At 48.1% G+C, this 17,272-nt stretch overlaps 7 protein-coding genes across 7 annotated transcripts; 3 read left to right on the top strand and 4 right to left on the bottom strand.

The window, feature by feature from the left end:
* Positions 1-571: 571 nt before the first annotated feature.
* M430DRAFT_107208 (hypothetical protein) lies at positions 572-3,471 on the bottom strand (the record flags this gene model as incomplete). Its single annotated transcript, XM_024861141.1, has 6 exons — positions 572-1,729; positions 1,781-2,010; positions 2,061-2,076; positions 2,242-2,357; positions 2,446-3,073; positions 3,151-3,471. The coding sequence occupies 6 exons, from the start codon at positions 3,469-3,471 to the stop codon at positions 572-574; spliced, it is 2,469 nt and encodes an 822-aa protein (XP_024718575.1).
* Positions 3,472-5,030: 1,559 nt separating this feature from the next.
* Positions 5,031-5,765, bottom strand: M430DRAFT_21654 (hypothetical protein; the record flags this gene model as incomplete). Its single annotated transcript, XM_024864549.1, has 1 exon — positions 5,031-5,765. The coding sequence occupies one exon, from the start codon at positions 5,763-5,765 to the stop codon at positions 5,031-5,033; it is 735 nt and encodes a 244-aa protein (XP_024718576.1).
* Positions 5,766-6,537: 772 nt separating this feature from the next.
* Positions 6,538-8,600, top strand: M430DRAFT_68789 (hypothetical protein; the record flags this gene model as incomplete). The annotated part of the gene is made up of 3 exons (XM_024869377.1): positions 6,538-6,640; positions 6,710-8,132; positions 8,206-8,600. The coding sequence occupies 3 exons, from the start codon at positions 6,538-6,540 to the stop codon at positions 8,225-8,227; spliced, it is 1,548 nt and encodes a 515-aa protein (XP_024718577.1). The 3' UTR covers positions 8,228-8,600.
* Positions 8,601-9,239: 639 nt separating this feature from the next.
* Positions 9,240-11,928, bottom strand: M430DRAFT_126239 (hypothetical protein). The gene is made up of 6 exons (XM_024861976.1): positions 10,809-11,928; positions 10,575-10,752; positions 10,330-10,467; positions 10,096-10,274; positions 9,611-10,013; positions 9,240-9,558 (listed from the first exon to the last, which is right to left on the bottom strand). Exons 1-6 carry the CDS (start codon positions 11,516-11,518, stop codon positions 9,475-9,477), a joined length of 1,692 nt encoding a protein of 563 aa, XP_024718578.1. The 5' UTR covers positions 11,519-11,928; the 3' UTR covers positions 9,240-9,474.
* A 1,351-nt stretch (positions 11,929-13,279) lies between these two features.
* On the top strand, positions 13,280-13,791 carry M430DRAFT_36669 (hypothetical protein). Its single transcript, XM_024866973.1, has one exon. The coding sequence runs from the start codon at positions 13,308-13,310 to the stop codon at positions 13,521-13,523; it is 216 nt and encodes a 71-aa protein (XP_024718579.1). The 5' UTR covers positions 13,280-13,307; the 3' UTR covers positions 13,524-13,791.
* A 106-nt stretch (positions 13,792-13,897) lies between these two features.
* Positions 13,898-15,622, bottom strand: M430DRAFT_44478 (hypothetical protein; the record flags this gene model as incomplete). Its single annotated transcript, XM_024867705.1, has 3 exons — positions 13,898-14,285; positions 14,355-15,500; positions 15,543-15,622. The coding sequence occupies 3 exons, from the start codon at positions 15,620-15,622 to the stop codon at positions 13,976-13,978; spliced, it is 1,536 nt and encodes a 511-aa protein (XP_024718580.1). The 3' UTR covers positions 13,898-13,975.
* Positions 15,623-16,653: 1,031 nt separating this feature from the next.
* Positions 16,654-17,142, top strand: M430DRAFT_172820 (hypothetical protein). Its single transcript, XM_024863639.1, has one exon. It carries the CDS (start codon positions 16,888-16,890, stop codon positions 17,119-17,121), a length of 234 nt encoding a protein of 77 aa, XP_024718581.1. The 5' UTR covers positions 16,654-16,887; the 3' UTR covers positions 17,122-17,142.
* The last annotated feature ends 130 nt before the right edge of the window (positions 17,143-17,272 follow it).

Genomic DNA, 17,272 nt, shown 5'->3' on the forward strand with positions numbered 1-17,272 from the left:
CGCTTGATTCCGACCCATCGGCATTCAATGTCATCTGCAAATTCTTGGCTTTTGTACAACTTTAGGTCCCCTTTTGGTTGTCGAGACAAAGTTCAGTGTACATACCAAGTCTCAGGAGGCTAACAGTCCTCAGCCTCTTCGAACATGTTGGCTTCCAGCTCTTCCCCTTGGTGGAGATTCCATCTCTGCAAAGATGAAGGCATCACAATTAAACCTCGTCCAACTAGGACAAATTCCTCTGGTAGTAAGACCGATTAGGAACCGCGCAGGCATGAAAGTTACAAGACGAGGCGGGCGCCGATATTCCAAGGAGCTGGCTTTTCCACATGGTTATATGTTTGAACCAGATAAGCCATGGATCTGTATACACATCATATCGGCGGTCAATTAGCATATTGGATAAGTCAAGGTTCTGTAAGTTTCAGAGGATCTACTGTAAAACGCAGGTAGGGAATCGGCTAATTCGGTATTGATAGGGGGCAACTAGTACTTAAGCGAGCGAAAAGGGGCCCCAGTTCTGAAGATGGCCTGTCTATAAGTACCAGAACCTCTGCTTTCCACAATACCGACATCATCCCCAGTTAGTAGGCCCAAATGTTCCTCCCTCGGGGAGCTTCTTCTTCACAGCCGTGTTCAGATAATCCATCGTGCTCCCGGGAGCTCTATTTCCCCACCAATCCGGAAATGTCGTCCCAGTCAGGTTCAGCGCCGCAATGATCACAATCGTGCAGATGGCCAGGCCGACATCCAGCCCCGCGCTTGTGATGTAGTTGTACCGCATCCACCACCCACGCCAGCGGTTGCGGATTACTTTCTGGAACACGAAGCCGACGAGCGACCAGGAGAGGTAGCTAAGCGGCGTCGCTGGTGGTAGCTCGCCCGTTCCCCCAAAGAAGATCGGCGCGCTGAAGAAGCGGATCTTAGATCGTGGGAACATACGCGCTCCGGCGTACGCAAGGAACGGCGTCAGGGACCCGGCCAGCCAGAAGTACTGCAGCCCGCCGTAAATCGCGCCAGTAGAGAAGATTCGTTTGGGGCCGATAAGGCCGAAGATCACTGAGGCCGTGAAGAAGACACGACCGTTAGGACAGGTGAAATTGTTCGCCTGGTCCTCTTGGCAAATTCCGGTGATGTGGCCGAGTGCCCACTCCATAACTGCCAGTTGTACTAGGCAAGACCAGATCGTGGCGACGAGCTGGCCGATGAACATAGGCCGTTGTGGAATCTTGAGGTAGTGGCCTAGCTTTAGGTCACCGAGAAATGCATGCGCTTGGTTCATGGTGATGTAGCCATAGGTCTTGAAAAGCATCATGGCTACAGGGCGTCCGGGCTGCATGTAGCCGATAATGTACTCTGTGAACACGTTCAAGCCGAGATGGATGTTGGTCGTGGCATAGATGATACCAATTGGAATGGTCCAGACAAGAGAAATCAGGAGGCCAATGACCAAGGCCCACCAGGATAAGTGCGTTGGCCAGGCACAGACGGTTGCAAAGCTCAGGCCCGTCATTACGAGAAACAGCACAGCATACCACCAGGAAGGTACACCTTTGTATTTCCGCATCATCTTCGTGTGGTTGTCATCAAGTACACCACGAACCGCTCGGGCTCGAATCCATATTTCCTCACCGTGAAAGAGAATGGTGTGGAATATCACGGCACTTATAGCAGCAAATGACAGGCCGTATGACAGTGAGAAGGTTGTGGATAAGAATAATGGAGAGTAGGCCTGGATTCAGGTAAGACAGGAGCCATAAAAGCATTGATCTCGAACACTGACCTTGTACTTCGCCTCATCCAAAGTATACTCAGGGGTAAGTATTTTGGTGACATTATACAACTGTCCAGTATTGTCATAACCATTTGAATCACTTATTGGTAGATACTCTGCAAACCAATGGCCGCTGAAGTGTATCGCAGCTGTCATGATGATGAACCAGAACACAGTTCCGATAAGGGTGTTCATAATGGCAAAGAATGGAGGAATCAGGGGCGATTGTAGGTTATATCCTATTTCGCATCAGCTAGAAAATGAAGGATACATATACGGTGAGTGTTACCTGTAATTTGTGTCCACTAAGGTCTCACAATGTCAGCGTTCCTGCCATAAACTAACAAATATGAGATAGAATTATGAAGTACGATTTACAGGAACCCAAACCGAGTGGTCAGAACAAGTCTCAGGGCTCGATGACACAGGAGACTTCTGGCAAAGTAGAGAATATATGTGGATATACATACGTCAAACGTTATTGGCAGGAGAGAGATTCCTGTCCAGCCGCCGAAGACTTGATTGATGACCACACTATTTGGCCTGATCCACGTTACAAAGGCAAACACACTGAGGAATTTTGCAACTGTCAACTTGATTAGCGTTGATACATACCACAGCTCAAGTTTGGATTGCGCAAATGAACCAGCTTCTACTTCCAGGGTAATACTTACTATAACCAGGGAACCAGTACCACACAAACGACCCGATGAACATGTAAAAGAAGTATCGATACCGCGAGATAGACCATCCGTTGCTCTTGGCAGGATCTGTCTTGCTATGATCGTGGAGGGCATAGATGAACGCAGTATTCACAAGAGTACGAGGCCAAATCATGGATGCAGGTTCCACAAGATATTTACGCATCAAGCCAGCGATACCAAAACCAACGCATTGCGTCGTGATGGCTAGCAGAATGTTGAAGCCCCAGCCAAAGTTCTGTCCATAAAAGCCTCTTTGAGCAACAATGGTGTCGGTAAAGTAGCCGACACCACTCCCAAATGCTGCATTAGCCATGATTACAATCAGCCCATGCTCCTTCATATTGAAGGGTCCTGGATTTAGGTTCCATTCCAAGCCGAGGGTTTTGAAAGTTCGGGAAGGCATAATCTTATGCCAGGCAACACCAAGTGGATATGCAACTAATTGAACCACGATGGAAGTGATTGTAAGGGTAGGCGCTCGAAGAGAGAAGAGAGAGTTCAACCCTGATGCAATAGTGGTTAAGAACATCCCAATAACCCAGGCTCGGATGGTATTGACTGGAAGATCTTCATCATAATTGCGGACAGCCGCCCGGACCTAACAATACTTAGTATTCCAAGATCGAAATTATCCTGATGCGGGGCTCAGAATTCACACGGGAAGATTGGACATACCTCTGGGTAAGGCGAGTTTTCAAAAACTTCATCATATATCTTTGCCTCGGAATTGGGATCACGAGCGTTAACAACATCATCAATCTCGTGGAGTTGCTCATCGTCAAGATTTGGATCCCACCTATGTGCTCTCTCAAACGCTGCCAACTTTTGGTTCGCCTCTATCTCTTGGATGTCTCGAGAGCTTGACAATGCAGTATCCTTTTCGATACTGTCGGGCGATGGAGCAGATCTAATAGTGTGAATTTGAGAGGACTCATCGATTTCATCAGTCGTATCGCTCGTCTCTTTAGCCCTGAATCTCTTCAGAAGGCCCGCCATGTCGGACTGAATCTTTCGACTGCTTGTGAATATAGAATGGAAAGGGACCCGAGAGGATGACGAGATCCATTCTCTGCATATATAGAATCAGAGAATACTTTCACCTTATCTGAATGAGCAATCTATCTACAGTATGTCGGCTGCGGATAAAGGTGTGTACCATGCACTGATAGAGAGCAGTCGTAAGTATCACAGCACAGGCACTCACCCCGCAGGGTTATGTTTCCTTCTCTAGGAAGGTCGTTAACAATGTACCAGGTTTACTGCAAATCATCACCAGAATAAGAGGATCGGGTACCAACTCCGTAACTGCCGTTAAAATATCCGGTTGGTTCACGACCGCTAACGTACCTAGTAGCCCGTGTGATAAAAGAATTAAGGTTTCGGCCAGCGGCTCGAGTCTCGTGTCTTGATATATCGTCTTAATAATTCAACTCTTTCACTGCCCGAATTGCAACTCTATAGATATCCTCTGCGTGCACCTAATCGTATGGTTACCGTATAAAGTAAGTATAAACGCCCATTGTTAAGACCCCAACCCTCTGATGACGGCCAAAAGTCTCTCCGTAACTACTAACTGGCCTTTGATAATATAAGACCCCCTCGCCCCGCCCTACGAAAGAGGTTCAAATCAACACAAGGGCCACATGAGTGGCCCCTTTGCTTACACTTAATTGGGATAACTGTGTAAGTTTACCTAGTTTGTTTGTTTGTCTGTTTGTTTATTTGTTCGTTTGATTCATAAACCGATGATACCGATCTAGGCTGTAGGCATATACAGTAATTTAGAACCTTTAATCCTGTGGACAGATATCCAGAAATGTATCCATCTACTCCATAGATCACTCTCTTTGAGATCTATTGTCCAAACTTTGTTAGCGTCTATAAGTGGTACTTGATTCAAAGAGAGGTCTTTGCTATCAGTGATAGCCTATCACTGATTATATAGGACCTTCTATTGATGGCCTGCTACAAGAATCCATGGAACTCTTAGAACCTGAGAGCCCATATGTTATTAGCCAAGTAAATCGAGGTCTCGCTTCCTTCTACTATGCTAATGTCGTAGGTTTTGGTCAGCATAGCATTTACCTAGTTGTGCAATGTCGACTAGGGCCGTATATCGGCACGAGATATCCTCGTCTCTGTAAACGGCGAGGTCAAAATCAGTAGACAGATTCCTCACCGCAATGTCGGAACTAATTAGATCCCTCTTGGGCCCAGGGATTGTATTGAATAAGTTCGCTCTTGTTGGTCAGCGGGGGAGTCTGAACCGGTGGAAGGGCTCGAGGCTCTAAGATATACGCACAAAAGGTACAAAAGGTACAAAAAGTACCAGAGGAGGGGCTGGGCAGCAGGTTGGTTGGGCTAGCACAGGCTTTGCTGGACATACAACGAATATAGTATAAATATAAATAGTGAATTCACCCGGAAGTAAAGCAATGGTATCGGAACATTTTCATTGTCTGGGAATCTACCTAAAAACTAGCAATCTATATCCTAATTCAATAAATAACCCAATCATACGCCAGACGCCGTACGCCCCCATTCTAAAGCCTCCTTCAAGACAGATTGATGGTCATTCGGAGATCCCACATGGTGCTGACTGTAATTGACACTACCGTGCGACCCTCCATGCCCACATAGTCGTTGACCATCTTCGCCGCCCCTATGCCGAATACTGTATTGCTGAGAAGCTCGAACGTCTCCTTCTCTGGGTCCGTAGTTGCCGATGCCTTTACTGTCACTTGTTTAGACTTGGGGTTCCCCATCTTGACAATGGCTTCCCTAAGAACAGACACCACCTCATCATTCTGGATATTCTGATAGACAATATGCTTCAAATTTGCCAGACGTTGCTTAGCATGATCCTTCCACAAGGCCAGCAGCATCTCGCGTAACGGCACTCCAGGTCTATTTTGCGGCATCTTCGTGTTTGCTTGTAGCACCCCCATGCTCTTGCTTGCTATGTTATAGCCAATTTCGGCGGCACCATACACATCATGAATCTCTTTCCTACTCAGACCTCCCACGTTGTCGAAGACTGAAGGAACAATCCAATATAGGGTCCATCCATCCCCACTTGGCGTCTTGAGAGCTGGATCGATTGTGTAACTTCTGGTGATATCCGGTACAGCACTTCTAGTTCTTCTATCGAGCTGATCCCAACCGTCTGATCTTTTGGCAAGGTCGAGCGAGGAGATATCTCGAATTGGAGAAGGAAAGCCTTGTGTGAAGAAGGAACCTCCGAGACTAAGGAGGGTGACGGCCGCGGCCTTGAATAGCGAGTAACGCATCGAGAAGAATTGAGATGACAAAGGAGGAAATGATGAGAGTAGTAGTGTCACTAGTGTGATAGATAGTGAGAGGGAATGATATAGGAAGACTCAGATGCTTGACTGCTTGAATGCTAGTTGATGAGGCTTTTAAATACATACATACCTTCGATTACCATGTAATGGTGTAGACAGGCAAGCTCCTACACGCCTCGTAGGAATATCTTGTTGCCATCCTCTAGACACTCACAGCCTGGTGTCAAGCTTTACGTAGCATATTCCTGGCGGATTTATGGTAATCGTTCATCGTCCGTACAAATAAGTACATATGTAAAGTATACAAATGGGCCTGTTCCTTCTAGTCACATGTTGAGGTTCACATACCCAATACAGTAATAATCAGCAAATCCTGTCCACAACACCAACACCAACACCAACACCAACCAACTCCAACTCCAACTCCAAACACCAGCCGCAACAACACCAGCAACAACACTGTTCTTTGCGGTGAAAGGACTGACAACCTCGAAGGACCTATATTCTACGCCATCCTTCCGGACTGCCAGTTAGCACTACCCTGGTTGATATATACCAACAATCATCCCCCCATCTATTCCCAAGGATTCTATTTCACCACCGAAGACGCCCCCAACAAACGGCGCGCGGTTCTATTTTTACACCAGACCTCTGTGCAACTGCCCTTTTACCAGAAGAATCCCGTCTCAAGAATCTATAGAGCACTATACACTCTATCTCCCTCTCTTTGCTTTCGCCGTCCGCCCATTACCACAAAATGGAACTTCTAGATCTTCCAACGGAGCTCCTTCACAAAATACTAGTTTATACAGTTCTACTTCGCCATGTGAAGAGATCATTGAGACTTAGACTGGTGTGTAGTAAGTCTCTGGGTCTTAAGCAACTCGATTTCTTTCTGCGATAAACTGACTGACATTTTTGATTTAAAGAGCTATTCTCACATGCAGTGAAACCTGCTCTCTTTGAGTCGCGGCTACTTGACCGATTTCATACCATGAATAGTGGTCACAATATCACAGGCTTGCGTTTCGATAATAGGCACACCGCTGAAGAGTTCTGGCATTCGTACCTTGTTTACCGGGTCCGGAATGAAACCGACCCTACTGTCGCCCATTATGTAGACATCCGTCAGACTGCCGAAGCTGTTTGCAGGGAAATGGGAGCCGATTTACTACCTACTATTGATACTGTATGCTGGCTAGCCCTAGAGCATTCGTTGAGCTGCCGCAATCGCCGCCATTACTGGGAGCCACGCGACCCACGGCCTGGGGACTGTGCAGGATCAAACCCTGGAGACAATCTTCTCTCCACTGCCGCCTATTTTAACCTCATCCCTCTGGCTAAACAGCTGTTACTAGAAGGCCACTGCCCAACCAGCCGCGGTGCCTCCCCGACCGATGATGACAGGCTCTTTCCGCCGCCGATGCAGCTTGCTGCGTTGGCGGGAAACACTGAGATGCTTGAGCTCTTCCAGCAGCATATCCCCGAGAATGAAGAGCTCCCTACTAAATATGGGTCGAACTGGCATGGAAAGATTGCGGCATGTTCACTTATTGGGGCTGTTCGTCGAGCAGATATGGAGATTCTAAAGCTTGCGCTATATCCTCCATCGCGCTCAACGCCAAACAGCACTGACTTACAAGGCCAGCCATTTGGGCATGTTGATCCATCCTCGTCAGTTGGTCGGATGATGATTGCTGCCAGGTACCGTGCCAGATCTCCTGAGGTCCACGCGTATCTCCTAGAGTGCTTAGGGGGAGAGATTAAGCTCCAAGACTTGAGTGACGATCTAGAGAAACACGCTGGGGCCGGAAATCTGACCATGGTCCGTTATCTTCTTGACATGGGCGTGCCTATGACCACTCCACGAGGGTACGAAGGGTGCAGAGGATTAACTAGTGCACTAGTTGCAGCTTGTTACAGGTGCCATGAAGATGTGGTTGACCTTCTACTCGAACGAGGCGCTGACCCCAATTTCGGATACGAGAAGCCTGTCGGGATGGAGGTGGAGTTAACACCGCTTACTATAGCGGCTGCTTCTGGGAGCCTGACAATTGTCCGAAAGCTTCTTGACCACGGTGCTCATATAGACGTACCCGCCGAGGACTACATGACAAGACTGCCAGCGCTTTACTGGGCAATAGCTATTGAGCATACTGCTATGGTACAACTACTATTAGAAAGGGGCGCCTCTCTAGAGGGCAAGAAGATAGAGGCTGCTTTAGAATTGGCCGAGGAGCTTGATCTAGACTCAATGGCTGAGATCTTACGAGGGCTTGGGGTCACAATCAAACTACGTATAAAGAGTGTAGCCCCTTGGTTGGTATGGGCAGTATATCCTAGGCCTATTGGGTAAGTATATGTCTCCACCTCCATGGAAAAATTGCCTCTATTTCTTTAATGCTAATTGTTGCTCTTTATACAGAGACGGATTACGAGTATACTAGGAATACTACTGTCTAGAAACATCAGGGGGAGATAAAAGGGAAGAACATGTTAGAGGGTTGCCGGGTATAATTATTGGCGAGGGAAGTGATTACGCATATCAAGGACCAAGGCCATTGCCGATGATATGGACGTCTACTCACCGTGGCAAAGAGATTCTCCTCTAGCCTTCAAGGGACCATTTCCAGCCTCTTTTCCCTTAATTTCTATTATGTATTACAGATAATGCTCTGATGTTAGTTTCCCGGTCTACTGGGCAACCCTCACTAGCATGTGTTCATGTCCTAATGTTCAAGTACATCCCTACAGGCAACCCCTCCATCTCTTTGTTCCTTGTCTCCCCCGTTATCTATAACTATACGACTACATGACGGTATATAAGAGTGGTTCTAAGATATACAAAGAAAGAACCCTCCAATAAATTACATTATCTATCAGTCGTTTTTGAGTCTTATTCCCTACTAAGAAGACTATTCATTAGATACAGGGGCGTATATTATCCCGATGGTGCTAGCTTAAATCCGAGGGGCCTGCACAGTTTATTAGCTTTTTATTACACGTAAATAATCCTATTCTGATTTCTAATCCGCTGTCAGCATCTTTTGATGGTGACGCTCACGAGCTATACTATCTCTAGCTATACGTTTTAGTCTAAGAACCCTCTTCCTTACGTCGTCTTGAGGATTTACCGTCGACGTTAACGTCTAATTATCAATAGGAATTTTGTCTTGTACGACAAGTAGTATAGTCTATACCTAGTACTAATGACTACTTACTTTAAAAACACTCTTGTAGTGCTAGTTAGTATACGTAAACAGCGTTAGAAGCCTGGATTTCCTTTCTTAAATACTTTTTGACAATACGCTCAAGTTTGAATCCAGATAGATTACAAGGGGGATAGATCTTTCTAAATCTCTTTCTCCATGATTATAACTTATAAGGTTTCTTTAGATCTTGTCGTACTTGACTCACTACTGCGAAGGGCATCACCGCAGACTGTCCTCAGCAGATATACGAGGGATGACAATTGCTTGCTTGTTCTTGCACAATGGAAGTAGATAGGAGGTTCGTACATGTGTTAGATTCCAATTCGATGTTTTCCCTTAACTTATATTGATAAAAGGCTTGCAAACAGCGTATCGAGGGCAGTTTGTTATATCTGGGACGGGATTTCCTCTATGCGGTCACAAGAGTTTGTGAGACTCAGCAGTGTAGCCTTTCAAGGCAAAGCAAGCCTTGCCAGGGCCGTCTAGAGTCTCGCCTTCGGTGAATCATTATTACCAACTTCCTCCTTTGCCCTATCCCTCATCACTTTTCGCAGGATCTTTCCCGACTACTCATTGTTAGCATCATACTGTCTCACTTGCTGGAGGGTAAAATCTCACCGGGTTTTTGGGAACCACGTCCACGAAAACTACACCTCCAGTCAACCTCTTATGCTTACTGACCCTCTTCGACAGCCACTCTGCCACCTCCTTCTCCTCGGCTTTCCCCTTCTCGCTCTCCTTCACCACAACATAGGCCCGGGGCGATTCTTCCCCATTGATCGTAACTCCGACCACACACGCATCCGACAACTGTGGGTGTTCCAAAAGCAGTGCTTCGAGTTCAGCGGGCGCAACTTGGTAGCCTTTTACTTTAATAAGCTCTTTCAGGCGGTCGACGATGTAGAAGCGACCCTCTGAGTCGACGTATGCAATGTCGCCGGTTTTCATCCAGCGCCCGTCGGGGCCATCGACAAACACTTCTTTGGTTGCGGCAGGGTTGCGCCAGTAGCCTTTCATGATGCTGTTGCTCTAAGTCAGTATCTTCAAGACTTCAATTACAACTGGACTGGGGAATTGAGGGGTGCACAGGGAAGAGAACGAACTTCGGAGCCTGCACCCAGATCTCTCCTCTTTGTCCCACAGGCACTTCAGCTTTGCCTTCCAAATCCATGATCTTAGCCTTGCAATTTGCGTTCAGCTCGCCAACGGAATCAGGTATGGACTTGACGCGGGAATCCCAACCGAGAAGGGAACAGGTGCCTTCTGTCATTCCCCATGCTTGCTGGGATTCTGATTAGTTTTAAGCTCTGGAAGATGATAAATCACGAGTTATGCACCTTCAATTTAGGACCATTTGGCCCCCATAATGCCTCTACTTCCTCGATCACTTCCCCTCCCAGGGGTGCGGCTCCAGATCCAAGATCGATCACGCTGCTGAGATCATACTTTTTGGTATGTGGGGACTTGGCAAGCGCCTGGGGTTTTGTTTTATCAGTGAGGCTTCTTTGGCATGATGTCTACCTTGCAAGATTTCGCATAAAGATCTCGCATGAAGGAAATGAATGGGTCTGGATATACATACCACAACAATTGGTGGTACCATTATCAAGTTTGTAATCTTAAACTTTTGCACCGCCTCTAGCATCTGAATAAAATCAAACTTCTTCATCATGTAAACCGGGATCCGACGTTTTGGCCCTCCAGCAATGAATATCGTCTGCGCCATGGCGTGATAAAGAGGTAGGAAACATAGCCATTTCCTATTTGCACGAATTAGTTCTGCGTAGCCAAGGGATGTATAGACTGGAGAACCTACGCTTTCTTTGTCTTTTCCGGTTCGTCAGGATGTAGCTGCTGGAGATGCGCGAATTGCTTCGCATTCGAAACATAGTTGTAATGTGTGATCATCACCCCCTTGGGTACGCCCGTCGTTCCCGAACTATAGTTCAAGCAACAGATCGTGTCTTTCGGGTCCTCTGGCTCGTACCATTTGAAGCTTTTACCCACCGCTTCTGGCTCAATCAAAGTCTTCCAGTTTCGCACACCCAACCTCGATGTGTTGATCCCCTCGAAAACAAGATCATCAAAAAGGAAGACCCTCTCTTTCCCCATGCCAATGCTTTGGGCAGCTTCGAGCCCCAGCTCCAAGCTTCCATCCGCACAAAATAAAAACTTCGCGTCCGCATTCTTCAACTGATATGCCAATTCCCTCGCCACATACCCCGGGTTCGCGCCCGTGAAGATTCCACCAGCCATCAATATGCCCATGAATGCGACCGGGAAGAACAAGGAATTTCCGGAGAAAATGAGCACGCGATCTCCTGGTTGCAAGCCAGCCTTTTTCAGGCCAGCTGCGAGGCGGAGGGACCATAATCGGAAGTCCTCGAGGGTCAGGAAATGTGTTTCTGGGCGCTCGGCATCGTAGAAGGCGACTTTGTCGGGGAGGGGGGCGGTAGGAGTGTCGAACAAGTAAGCTTGCAAAGAGCAGATTTCGATTGGGATTGTGAAGCGGGAAGAGATAGGCATCTTGAAGGCGTATGGAGAGGTGATTGGTTGGTCGGTTGAATTAGCAGCAGCTAGGTAGCCAGAATGTTTAGAGAATTGGTTGCAAGGGACACAGGTTGGTTCATTCGTTCTCACTGACTCTAGAGGTAGAGAGTGGAGGACAGAAGGAGAGAAAGAGAGTAAGAGGAGAGGAGATTGGTGTAGGGTAGAAATAGGAGGAGGAGAGCAGACGCGGAGCTGACGGATACCTGGGGAGCTGGATAGCCGCTGGACAACTGCCAATAGTCACGTACATACCGATAGTAGGCAAAGAAGCGGTGGGATTCCGCAGAGTCTCTCGTCACTCGTCGCTTGTACTTGTCTCTTGTCCTTGTCTCTTGTCACTTGTCTCTTGTGGTTCTCTCTGGAATGCGGGGACAGCTTAACGCGGGGCCGAGGTATCGAACAGCTCGGACCATCTAGCAAGGGTTAAGCGCAGTTCAATAGCCGATGACCCTGGTCGGAGCTGATGGCCAGTCTATTTAGCTTTTGCTTCCGTGCGTTTTATATTATTCCTCAACTCGAAGCTTCGAATTTTACAAGCCTTCGGAATGTCAACTTGTGCAGTTCGAAATTTCCTGATTCGGCCACCACTATATCACCAGCTTTCAAGATCTGGCCCATACGCTGCCAGAGGCAAGATTGGGTGAGACGTCCAGGTGTTGATTTGTTTTAAAGTGGTACCTATTCATTATCAGCGGATGCCAGAGATGGCAAAAGACCTCAAGCTTGGTCCAGAACTGGGGCCATGGAAGACGGTGCTGATCTGGTAGCTTTTCGAGTTCATCGACAATGCGAGTGCCAATGTTCGGAATTTTTTCAGAGCTCTGTCGAGATTCCAGTATATCAGAGAGAACTAGGGAGATGGATATTCGCGGTACCAAGAACAGCTTTATAATGAAGATGAAGATGAAGACCGCATAGTCAATCGTTTCAGAGCCATGTGTGTATGTATAGAGTACACCGTACGACCCAAAGAGAACATTATTAGAGACACAATACTAGATCAAGTTAGCGTAAATTGAAAATAAAGAAAATAAAAGGCCAATAGGCAAGCTCAATAAAAGCCTCGGAATTCTTGACCTGCTAGTCTTGCGGCATCCGGTATGCGGGGAATCCAAGGATGCGGGGGAGCCCAAAACCGGGGGATGTGGGGAACACTAAAGTAGCTAAATTGGTGGATTAAGCAAATCAAGTACCTACGGTGGTGTTCACATCGGATACGCCGGAGAGGTTTGCACAAGATGATGATTATATGATAGAACAGAGCGCTGCACTTGCTAGGTGGGATATCAGAAGATAAGGACACTCCAACCCGGGCAAGTTCCGGAAACCAGCGACGCAATTTACGGACTGACGCGGCACACGACGGATTTCCTGAACCACTTAGTACACCGTTCCAATGATCTTTGAACATATCACTAGCATGGAGGGGTGCTTTGTTCGAACATCATAAGTCCTCAATATATGATACCGGCAAATCCACAACTCAAACGTATTGCAACCCGCAGAATTGGAACTGTCAAGACACCAGACGTACAGCTAATATTGACCGTCGCGGAACGACACAAAAGCAAGAAAGAGGAATGCCATGGCAATTGATATATGCGGAATGGATGCAGCAATACCGTTGAGCTTGCGCCTTTTTGGTCTTTAAACTCGTTACCCAAGAAACTGTCGGCGAAGGACCAGAGATTCTGCAAGTGCTCAACTGGTGACAGTTTCCCAAGACCAGCAGCGTACGTTGCCTTAGTCCTGGTGCCAATGTGCAATGTCGCACGTGAACATCGCGATCAGCCGGCCAATTCGTTTCATCCAAATGAACATCGCCTTCCAGTACTCTGGGATTACCGAATTTGCTTATCTGGGTTCAGGAAACAAATCCGGCTTGTGCTTGGGGGAGAGTGAGGAGGCTAATCCATGGAAGCCCCTACATGTCGAGCGTGGATTCCCACCACAGCAGCACCGTCAGCGCGGTGATGGTTGATATGCAGAGCGAAGGACGATCCGCTCTCTGAGAGCCATAGCCGGAGCCATAGCTATGCCCATAACCACTGGTAGCACAATCTGGATGAATACAGAGATTTCTAACAGCCCCATGGATTTCCTCAGTTCGACCCATGCCAATGCCTTGGCCGAAGCCGGTTCAGAGGAACGCGACATCAAGGAGTTCCTTTTCCAGCACGCCCGGATCCCAGCGCTTTTCTTCAAGTACTGCAGTTCTCGCAATAGGACTCAGTTGAACCAAACCTGGCAATGGCTAAATCATGCACCCGACGACAGTCTGGTTCCAGTCGCCCCTGATGCGGACGCCTTTCATATCGTTGTTGTAAATGGCGAGGGTCCGAAGTCTGCTGTCTTCACTGCCATACCAGGCATAGTCACGGTCCCTGCACAATAAAATTTTTCGAAGCCTGTCATTAATCTGAGTAAGAGTGCTCACGACTCCTTTTCCTCGCTGCTATGTTCAACAATCCGCTTTGATTTTCTCCACGTATCGAGGCCGAAAATGACCGCAATAATGGCCCCCGACCCGCTTAACCCAATTCCCAAATACCAAGCTCCTCGATACCCTTTCAACAAATCTCTTCCGCCATCATTCACATGCCCTTCAATCGTACCCGCGATTCCTAGTGCTATAGAAATCGAGTAATTGACAAGGGTGTTTACCAACGACGCGGCGACGCCTTGGTGCTCTTTTGGCATTGCGTTACTGAGTAACAAGGTTGCGGCAGGGAAAGACATATCCCTATTACCAGTTAGAGATAGATACCTTGGTATGGTATAATGGGGAAGGGCGACGGGATAAGTAACTCACATTCCCCAAGGCATTATTATCAACGAGACAAAAGTCTGCGCCCAGTACGTCTGATCAACAGGTGCTGTCGCAAGCAGAATAAGGCCGACTGTGAAGAAGCACAACGAAATAAACATGATGACACTCCCAGATACACGGCCGAGTAGAAATCCCGTAGCCATAGCGGCACAAAGCCCACTCACAACAACGGGTGTGAATTGCGCGCTCGCGAGAAGGGGGCTGACGTGTCGTAACTCCTGCAGAAATTGCCAGAAATAGTATATCCATACGCTGTAACTGGCCCACCCAAAAACAATACAGGTTAACAGAAATCCGATATCAGCAGACATAGCATCCAATGGGACCAGTGGGAACTTGGCGATCCGCATCTCGACGAAAGCGAAGAGCCCCATGAAGATGAACCCTACAATGAGAAGAATATAGGTGTAGGGGTTCGACCAACCCACCACGGGGGCCTGGTTCCATGCAAAGTTTATCAATACTAGACCAGAAACACCAGTGATGGATCCTAGCCCATCGACCCGCGTAAACGTACTCTCAGAATTGTCAAGCACCGGAGGCGGCGTATAGGGAATGACAACAACCGCCAGTACAGCATAAAGCAGCAGCACAATAGCCAAGATCCAATAGGCCCACGGCCACCACGCGAACTTGGCTAATAGAGACGAAAACGCGCCTGCCACGACAAAGCCAGCAGGCGCAGTAGCGCCAAACAAACTGAAGATGATGGCCTTCCTCAGCCCCGGCTTATACGCACGACCCAGAATCGCAATTGAGTTTGGGAGCAGGAAAGCGGCGCCAATTCCCTGGAAGGCACGACAGCAGTCAAAGAATATAGCATTGGAATACACGCTGAAGCCGGCGAGCAGAGACCATAAACCAAACCACGCAAACCCCCCTATGACAAACTTCTTGTGGCCGTATAGATCGCCGAATCGACCAGCAATAAGAATGAAGGTCCCGACAGTAAGGGAAAATGCGGCGGGAAACCAGCTGAGTTCGCCAGGATTGTGTATACCGAAGCTGTTGCCGATGGTGTACAGAGGCACGATGCCTTGGCCAAGCCCGGCTTGCGCCATGAGTTGGGAGGAGCAGAGGACCGCCACGAACAGAATTTCGTGGAACAGGTTCTGGGGTCGCTCGAGGCTGCTGCAATGTCAGTAAACAGCTACTGATAGGGGTACAGACGGGGCTTGCTCTTTGGTGATTTGTAACTCGAGGTCATGCCCCTCGGTCCCTGGCGAATCGAGCTCTGCGGAAGAAGACATCTTGGACATGATGTCTTTCTGGGCCGACTTGTAATCTCTTCAGGGCAAAATTTGCACGATGATGAGAGAAGAAGGTAGCCCAGAAACTTCCAAACCCAAGTCCACAAAAAAGAACGCGAGGTTATCAGATCGTATATATATGTATATACACTTTATTTGCTGGAGCATGTAAAGCGGGCTCAAAGTCCGATCGGACCGCGTGGGCTGGGCGGGTCTAGCGGGATGGAGAGATCCATTGGCCAATAGGGGCTGCATTCCAGTGACCTGGGTTGGCCGATCCCTTGTTGGTTTGTCCTGATGCGGTAAAACACGAGGCTCTGCTTACATAGCGGCAGGCTTATCGATCCGCTCCGCTCCGCTCGGTGCGTGAATCGGGGCTGCCCAGAGCTGCACGCCGGTAGCTTCAAACGTGCCATCTTAAGCTTATATACACCTACCAAGTCTCTATGATGTAAGATATATGTTGCTCGCCGAATTATCGGAAATTGACCTCTCAAATGTACCTAGATCTACACTCAACAAACCAGCCTCAAAACGACCATAACGAAGGCGCATCCCCTTACCCGAAAGAGTCTCAGAGCAGCTCCGGTCGTCCTGTGACAGACCCTCCCGAAGCCATTCTGCTCCCGAACCATTTCCTTGTGAAAATACGCGACTCGGCCGTTCATCCCAGCAATACCATTGATAACAAGAGTTGATTCGGGTTAACAAGCTTCCCGAGTGCCAGGTGGCGACTTCGCTGGGGTCATTGCAGAAGGGCCTTCGAACAGACTCAGGGAGGAAGTCTACGGGACACATGACTTCACCTAAGCATCATCCGTCAATGGTGCCCACGCGGAGTACATTCTTATCCCAGAAGACCCCGTGGCGCCTAAGCCCAAAGCTCTTGTTTGTGCAAGCTGCCAGCGTTTGGATCCCATTCGCGATTGCGTCTCTTGCTCTTCGCAGAGCTAATGTGACATCAGAGATATTATACTTGTGCTGGGTGCGAGTGGTCTTGTGGGATTGGCTGTCGCTCAATTGGCAGGGAGTAAATTTGTCGAGTGCTTTATGCTGTACGCGATCATAAAGGGGATATCGACACCACGAAAGATCCTGAAATTGATGCCGTCGATGCCTTGACGAGTGCCAATGAGGGTGGTGTAGTTGTGGACATTGTAGGTCAGCCGGCACTAGAAAAAGCCACTGTTGCAATACTGGGCCGAGGGGGAAGACTGGTCTTCATTTCTGCAGCCCGGAGCGGTCCCACGCAGTTGAGAATTGAGATGATGAACTTTTATAGAAAGGAGAAAGTTCTGACCGCGTGTAATTCGCTCTCGCATTCTGCCGAAGAGTCTGCTGGTTTTCTGAAAGCCTTGACGTCTAGTTTCGAACTTTCGAGCGGTGCTGTGAAGGCTTTCAGAGAGGGTGAATGGACAACGGTAAAGCTGGAGGACGGCGTGGAGGCTTATGTGAAGGCAAGACAGGGCAGTGCGGAAAAGTCTGTTGTAATGGAGTAGTCCAACAGATATTTTCAGATATCAGCAATGGTCGGCATATCTGCTACGCCGTGATTAATATCTCGAGAATAAAGATCGGTTTTCGAATCACGACAGGAGATGAAGCGTGATTTCGGATTCGCTTTCTATGTAGCTGGATCTGGGCACAACT

Source organism: Amorphotheca resinae, assembly GCF_003019875.1.
Source record: "Amorphotheca resinae ATCC 22711 unplaced genomic scaffold M430scaffold_10, whole genome shotgun sequence".
NCBI classification, from domain to species: Eukaryota; Fungi; Ascomycota; class Leotiomycetes; order Helotiales; family Amorphothecaceae; genus Amorphotheca; species Amorphotheca resinae.

Coding starts and splice junctions, on each gene's coding strand:
- M430DRAFT_172820 (XM_024863639.1), top strand. CDS start 16,888: ATGATGAACTTTTATAGAAAGGAGAAAGTTCTGACCGCGTGTAATTCG.
- M430DRAFT_36669 (XM_024866973.1), top strand. CDS start 13,308: ATGTCGCACGTGAACATCGCGATCAGCCGGCCAATTCGTTTCATCCAA.
- M430DRAFT_126239 (XM_024861976.1), bottom strand. CDS start 11,518: ATGCCTATCTCTTCCCGCTTCACAATCCCAATCGAAATCTGCTCTTTG. Junction 10,468..10,574: donor TGGTACCACCAATTGTTGTG/GTATGTATATCC, acceptor ACAAAACCCCAG/GCGCTTGCCAAGTCCCCACA. Junction 9,559..9,610: donor ACGTGGTTCCCAAAAACCCG/GTGAGATTTTAC, acceptor AACAATGAGTAG/TCGGGAAAGATCCTGCGAAA.